The sequence below is a fragment of the Teleopsis dalmanni genome, chromosome 2, assembly GCF_002237135.1.
Source record: "Teleopsis dalmanni isolate 2A chromosome 2, ASM223713v2, whole genome shotgun sequence".
Classification (NCBI taxonomy): Eukaryota; Metazoa; Arthropoda; class Insecta; order Diptera; family Diopsidae; genus Teleopsis; species Teleopsis dalmanni.
In genome coordinates this window covers 3,957,663-3,965,712 of record NC_051847.1, presented here as the reverse complement: position 1 = coordinate 3,965,712, position 8,050 = coordinate 3,957,663, and the positions used below count along the sequence as shown (strand labels likewise).

At 30.4% G+C, this 8,050-nt stretch overlaps 2 protein-coding genes across 2 annotated transcripts in view; both read left to right on the top strand.

Annotated features, from left to right (window-relative positions):
• The window catches only part of LOC119683896 (serum response factor homolog), a 5,150-nt gene extending 1,179 nt beyond the window's left edge, over positions 1-3,971 (top strand). Inside the window, exons 2-3 of the mRNA XM_038097770.1 lie at positions 3,201-3,528; positions 3,593-3,971. Of these exons, the coding sequence (XP_037953698.1) occupies positions 3,201-3,528; positions 3,593-3,804 (540 nt within the window). The 3' untranslated portion in view covers positions 3,805-3,971. The remainder of the gene's footprint in view (positions 1-3,200; positions 3,529-3,592) is intronic.
• A 2,719-nt stretch (positions 3,972-6,690) lies between these two features.
• LOC119683886 lies at positions 6,691-7,770 on the top strand. The gene is made up of 2 exons (XM_038097760.1): positions 6,691-6,817; positions 7,481-7,770. Exons 1-2 carry the CDS (start codon positions 6,691-6,693, stop codon positions 7,768-7,770), a joined length of 417 nt encoding a protein of 138 aa, XP_037953688.1.
• Positions 7,771-8,050: the final 280 nt, after the last annotated feature.

The following is an 8,050-nucleotide window of genomic DNA, read 5'->3' as shown; positions in this document are numbered from 1 at the left end:
ACCATACAATTGTTTCGAGTAATACCAAATATCCATCAACAGTGATCTTGAAAATAATTCTTATCTACTAAATGATATGAGGTCTGAGTAGTTTTTTGATATTCCATATATCTTGCGGTTCATTATCTTAGAGTTTAAGTTTTTTCATATTTAAAATGATACATGATGCTTATATTAAATGATAGTTAATAAGCTTATTACTCCCAAAGAACACGGCAAAATTCACATAAAATTTGATTTGGATATCATTCCAATGTTATTGTCGCATATATTCAGCGTTATTCGCAGATTAACAAATCGCGTGTATGTAACAAACGAAGGTATCTTGAAGACACCTAGATGTAATCTGATGTTTTTAATTAAAAAACAAATTAATAAATATTATGAGACAAATATATATTAATCTGTATGTGTGTACTCGGAGATTATTGCACTCCATGTGAGACTATGAAACAATTTGATAAGTGGTCCTTTGATTATGAAGGCTGATTTGCATTTTTATTTTTATGTTTTCATTGAAAGTGCCATAAATGGATGCTTCATCAGTTTGTGTCTTTTTCTGAAAATGCACCGCATAAAGTCACAGTGCTGCTGATATTTACAAAAGAATCTTTTCTGCTGATATACTATTGCACTGAATTCTTACAATAACAATTACCAAACAAATGAGAACTCTGCTTCCTTCGGCGGAGTTATGCACCCTATTTCAAAGGCACTTCTAAACACACACTGCTCCTTGGGAAATATGCAAGATACAAAATCTTTTGTTTATACTGGGAGAGCAAAAACTTTTGGCAAATGGTTAAAGTGTGTTGATTGCCTGCCGCAAATGCGCAGGTGGCAAGTGTTTCAATTGTAATTGAAATTTGTGGCTGTTCATCGATTTTGTATCTGACGGGTATTTAGATATGTCAACAAATGGCCTACAATCTTGTGACAGAACACATAAACAGCCAAGTGCTGCAAATCAATCGCCAAATATGGTACTTCATAGTTTAGTCATTCGTCAATCAGGTGCGATTTGGGGGTCACAGCTAACTGATATAACAAAATGCCATCAATGTAAGACTTTTGGAATGCTCATACAAACATGTGCAATTTAAATACCAAGTTTTTTATAATCATCTCTTTGTTTTCAATTATTCCGAAAAGTGAATTTTCTTAAATCGAAAATATTATTAATTATAGAATTAAATGTATATATTAAATGTATGTGAAATAAATTCATTTAATGCATATTTGCATGACAAATTGCAATGGTTCTGCAGTGGGCACAATTATTTGAAGAATGAGTATTTTGAAGATCATCAATAAATGGCTCTTATGGGACGAAACGTCAAATGATCAAAAAATTCAGTAATATTTCATTATTACCGTGATCAGTAATACCACCGTGATCAGTGGCGTAACTACAGGGAAGCAACTGGAAGCAACGCTTTCGGGCCCCCGAATTTAGGGGGCCCCACTATAAATGTTTGTAAACGTTTTTTGTTGGAATAACTTCATATTGCATTTTATAAAAGACACGTAAATTTTAAATTTAAAGTACATAATATGTATGTACTTCAAATAAAATATTAAACCTATTTATAAAATAAAAAAGTTTTTCTAAGAAAAGTATGTCTCGTAATCGAGAGTTTATATGGAAGCTATATCTAGATTTAAACCCATTTGAAAATAATTTTGTACGTTGTCTTTTGCAAATATCAGTACTGTATACACCAAATTCTATTTAAATACCTTAATTAAAAACGGAGAAACCTCATATCCGATTGTTAAGTTTATATCACAGCTACAAGAAATAGACGTCAAATTTCAATCAAATCAAATGGTGAACAGGGTCGGCTAAAAGTATGTGTGTAAAGTTTCATTCGGAGAGTTCAAAAGCTGAGAGAGTAGTTTGAACTGAAAAAGTATATATATACTGTACTGATATATACTTAATGGTATTTCCGACGTTTCCTTTAATGCGTTACGAAAATCTTGACAAACCTTATATACCCTTTTCACATTTTTCGTGTAAAGAGTATAAAAAGAGGGGCCCCTTAGTATGTTGATAGGGGCCCCTTAGTTAGAATTTGCTTACAGGCCTAAAAAATGTAGTTACGCCACTGACCGTGATACCACCTTTCATAAAGATTTAAATGTTTCCGATCTCACTTAATTTAATTGGATTTCAAAATAAACATTGAAGTTTAGTTCCTGACATATAACGAATTTTTCAGTGAATCAATCTATTCATAGATGTAGAAAAACTGAACTATGTGGGTATTTTAAAATGAACCACCAACAATTTAAGTTGTTTGATCGCTCATTGTAAGTAAGAAAGAGCCGCCTGCTTATTCTCTAGAAGTCCACTGCTGTGCATTTTAAGAATCAAATTATTTAATAGAAAAGTAAAAAAAATTTCGATTTTCAGACAAATAACGAAGGGAAAGCCTATCGATTTTCACATATAGCTTCAGAGCTCTGTCCGTTATGCATTTTTTGACCGGATCGATTTTAAGGTCTCATAGTATGTCATTCGTGCGGATGTACCATGGCACTTTGAAGATTCTTCGGAGAGCCTGACTTTAAGCAACTTGTAGCTTCTGGATAGTAGAGTCGGTAGCTTGGCTATACGCGACACACTCATAAAGTAGTGCTGGACTAATGATCTAGCTGTAGATCAGCTTTCTGTTCTTTGCGCTAAGGTTGTTGTGTTTGAAAAGTGGTTGTAAGCATTGCAGTGTTTTTGCACAACTACTGCTTTTGTCTTGTCAGATGTTAAGATTATCCTAAGAACAGACGTATTTTCATAGTTAGTCAGAGTGGAATAAAAATCTTAAAACTAAAAGAATTTGAATCGAAAGATGTCCTCATTTTTTAATTGATTTAGTCCAATACCATCATAATCGCGTTATCTAACTTTCTGAGTAAATTTCTTGCTATTAACTGGTTTAGAGACGTTAAAGGTGTATCTGCTCCTTCTTTTTATCTTAATAATAATACCTATTTAAATTTTATATCATAAAAACGACATTTTTTTGTGAAATTTTCGCTTATTTTGATCCATCAACATTTGGTGTTGGAAGAATGAGATTTAATTTAGCTTATTCGTTGAAATGCTTCTGTATTGTTTATATTTTACTTTTAAATTATTGTTTACAAAATTAAATAAAATCTATTTGAACTCTAATCGTTTTATATTTTATTTGCAGGAAGATCGTTCATCTGTATCATCTGGGAACGAGTCAGATGAATCTTCGGATATTGATTCCCCTATACTGACTTCAACAAATACTAAAAATTCTGCTGTTGATAAGTTACCAGTAGACAAAAGTGTTGCAACATGCAGTAGCGCAGTGCAGGCAAATATCAATACGGCACAAAGGGTCCAATCAAAAAAAAGCTGTTGTTCCATGGAAGTTGTTAATCCACAGAGCGATGCAAGTCTTTTATATCCTACCTCTGCACTATCAAGTGTTCCACAAGATGTTCTCCTACAACTAATTCAGTGCGGACATTTGCAACTTCATACTGAAGAAGGTACGTGTATCTTAATAAAAATATTAATGACAATGACAACCTATTTTTGACTTTGGTTTTTTAGACGGTAGTGGTCACCAATATGTGGCTATTCCTTTGACTTCTTCAACTGCGAATCTATTAAAAGCTAGTCAGTCTTCAACAACTAGTACTGTAAACACAAAAGATTGCTTAGAAACGCGAAATAAAAATGAAATTAGCAGTTCAAAAGATAAACAAGAATATCAGACAAATACTACTTCAAGTGGATTGGTTATAAAACAAGAATCAGTCTAGTTTTAGTCCCAATACAATATTTAATTAGTCCAAGTAAATTCTTTTAACTAGAAAGATATTGGATCAAGACTTTGAAAGTACTGGTATAACGTTCCTAAAGTACTTGTCATATGGAAACTATACTCTTGTTCATCTTGTTGCAGTTATATTGTTCAGTTTTTAACATGTTTGTGTATTGTATATTGAATAATAAAAAATTTATTTACTAAATTTATAAAAATATATTCTGTTATTTTCTTATTTTATTTGACCATCTTGATCAGAGGTTGAAAATGGTCAATATATATCATACCTCACTTGAAATATTCTTGATAGCAAAAGTGTTAAATTATTTTTATCCAATGTATTTAATAAATTTAAGTAATCATGTGCGCAAAACCTAAAGATAGTAATGAATCTTAGATTCTTAGTTTTCTGGGTTTCATAAATTATGAAAAACTTCCGTCAATGGTCTATTGGTAGGTTAATGCTTTCCACCTAATAAGAAAGTAACAGCACCGAGAAGCAAGAATTCATCGAAATTGATTGTGGAAGTAATATTCAAACGTGTTCATATATTTTCTTTTTTCTTATTATTTTGTCAAGAAATGTTATTTAGAATTCAAGTCACTGCGTTAAGTTGTTAATAAAGTTACGCATTTGAAATAAGAAAATTGCTTTATTCACAACGTGGTTAATATGCAAAGAAACCGGACAAGTGGCACGAGCTCAAATAAAATAGCTTCCGCTGTTGGTTGAATACATATGTGCTCTGCGTATACCTACCATAAATGCTGATTGAAGAACGCGATTTCAACTGCCAACCTAAATATAGGACACGAAATCGCAAACAATGTTCTCAGTTTTATTGTTAAAAACTATTTTATTCAAAGTGATTCTATGTAATTAAATACTATAAATTAATTATAAATGCCAAAATGACAATTCAAAACAATCTTTGTTTTTTAATGATTTCATAATCATTTTTTATATAGTACTTTGTACCAACCGTACTAATAAAACTATCTGAATTATCTACTATCCTACTAAAGGAAATTTCCAAATCGAACCAGGACATAAAGTAATAAGTAAGTAATTTAACTTATAACTTATTATGTGAACGGGAGAAACAAAATCTATTTGAACACTGGAGAGCGCAAACAGGCACGCGGCAGTCAAGAAGATTCACTGATCCTGAACACATTAAAATTGACGTTATCCTTAACCTTAGCAGAAACGATATTAAAATCTACACTGTACTTTTTACAGAACTATGTAGACTTAATTACCATATGAAGATTATAGGTGCGGTAGAAAGCGATTCCTATCGACTCTGTCATGAGGAGAAGGAAACATCGGAACATATCGTAAGCAACTGCCCAGCAGCAGCAAGACATAGATTCGACTACCTAAGAAGCGGGATCTTAGTCCCAAATCAAATAGGTAAAATTAAGCCCACTGCAATTACGAGATTTATAAATAGTCTAGAACTGTTTTCGTTATCTTTCGATCTTTCAGGTCGGGGTACATTCATAGCCTACTATTTAATAATAAAAGTTGTTTTGGTTATAAATTTAAAAGATTTTTCAACTCAATAAAATCCTATAGAAAATAATAGCACTAGCAAAATGTATTCATTAATATGAAAAAATATGAAAACCTAACAACCAAGGATAACCCTACACAAAGATAGGTAACGTAACATAGCATAAAAATAACATTCTAGTAATGTGTTTTATAAATCACTGCCGAATATTACGTCCCAGTCTCTACATTAAGTGAAACTTTATAAATCTATAAGCTATAATCTGTTATAAATATATAATCTCTAAATTTTTTATAAATAAAATTATTAAAATTTATAAAATATTATCAGAGAATATATCAAATAATAAAGATTTTCAATCAGAGAATCAGATTCTATAAAATTATAAAAATATTATAAAATAAAGATATTAAATCAGAGAAGAAGTAGTAATTAGTGTGGTTTTCACACAGATTAGTCATTGTACATATTTTTAAATATTCAATGAAATGAACAGACATCATTTACCGGTTTCACTTATCTACACCGATCTAAAGAATTGAACTTACTCTTTAATTCCAAAGAAATTAGTCAGATAGGGAGGATTACATCAAGATATATAAAGATCACATAATCAAATAAAAGAAAAAAATCAACAACCCATCGAAGTTATCTTCGGGGTCAGTATATCTCAGGTTCTTAGATTCTTAGATTCCGCAAAAATGATTAGCTTCTCTTTAAGAAGATTTGACTCCCCAGTTAGCTTAAAATTCTTTTTAGCAATAGAATAATTAAAATATTAACAAACTATAGTCATTTGGAATTAAACGAGTATATTCTAAAAAGATATACACATTTTAGTAATGATTAATGTGTTTGGGTTTTTTATAAAAATATAACTTTTTTATCTGATTAAAATGATTATACTCTTTTTGGTCTATTAAGCTTTTTCTATTGACTTTTCAAGGTAAATTACATATAATTTAGCTATCTACATACAGAATGTGTGCTTATATGCACGAATATGTAATTTTATGCATTAGGATTGGCTCTAGGAGTTGTCATGTCATTAAGCGATTACTGACGGACATGGGAAGGAAATGGCGTTGAAATCGATTTAGTGTTAGACTGTGTTTTTAGCTAAATGCCAGTACCTTTGTTGGCACTTTCGGTTTTTATAATTAAAGTTATTGATATTTTTCAAAAATTTGCATTAAAATTTAGTAAAAATTGATAAGTTTAAATATAATAATTTAATCAACTGTACTAGTATATATTAAAAAATGAATAGTTTTGTGATTTTCTTGAAACCTTTAGAAATATTATCAGAAGATCGGGTACTTATATTCAAATAAAAATAATTATATTAATAGTTAAGGAAAATGGGTTGCAGTCATTCCAATACAAAATCGACTTTTAATGAAACGCCATTTGGAACGAATAATGGTGAAGCAATCAGCCCCGACAAGAAAGAGGATAGCACCAATTTCGAAGAACAACGTCAATACCGTAAGTATAAGCTATTTCAGTATCAAAATATATATTCTTATAATTAATTTATTTGCAATGGATTGGGGAAAAAGTATGCGGCTTTATTTGTGTGCTTAACTTTTAAGTAAAATAACTATAAAATGATTAGTTGTATTTATTATTTTCTATTCGTATATAAGATAGATGATTGATAAACTGATTGGTGAAAATTTTATTTAGATTGGTATTGCAAAGCATATATGAGCGATATTTCGAAAAAGATCAAAATATATTACAACTCCTTTATGACAAAAAAAACACTAATGCAGTTTGTGGAAAAAATATGCTAATGCTAAGAAATGGTTCGGTCGGTTTCATGCTCTAAATTCCGATGTGAGTGGTGGAAAAAGAGCGGTATATTAGCAGTTACAGCATTACGATAATGCCATCTATTATGAACGACTATTATTTAGATTGATTCGAAATTTTGAAATAGATCAAAAGGAAAAGTATTGTAGTTTATCATAGGCTTTGAAAAAAATCTAAATATAATAATTCTTTATAATTCTGCCATTTTAAAAAATGGCAAAAAAGGAAAATACTAAAAATCATAGTTTTAAATTACTACCAAAGAACTATGCTTATGTTTTTTCCACAATCCAATACAAATATAAACTATAATGAAATCATATATGCTTACAGCTTCATCAGAAGCTTTCATAGTATCCTTGGACACTGGCTCCCAACCTGAAGATTACCACGCGGCTGACTCAACTGCTGCTGAATTAGTTAATGCAAAAAAAATTCCCAAACGGTTGCAGCAATTAATGCAACAACCAAGTTCAAGTGAATCAAAAACTACTCGGGAGGATTTGGAGGAAAAACTTGCTAAAGCCGAACAACGACGATTAGAGTATCAGCAGCACAAAATTTTTGCAGTTCAAAGAATAACTCAATTCAAAGATATATCCATTCAGGAAAAAGTAGATTAATTCTTCGTTTCAATGAAAAAATCTGCTAGCATTTCAGATTTGTTTCCAAACTGCGGAGATATAAAATGGAATGCAGATATAGATAGTTTTAACGATATTTATTAATACAATTTACATTTTGTTTGATTATAGCTTACAATGTATCTTTCATATATTTATACCCGTTAGTATTCCCAAATACAAGTTCAATTACAATTATTCTTATAAATAATTTTTAAAGTTATAAATTTACTAATATTACACAATATTTCTGGTTCAATACTGTTTATATATTTTGATT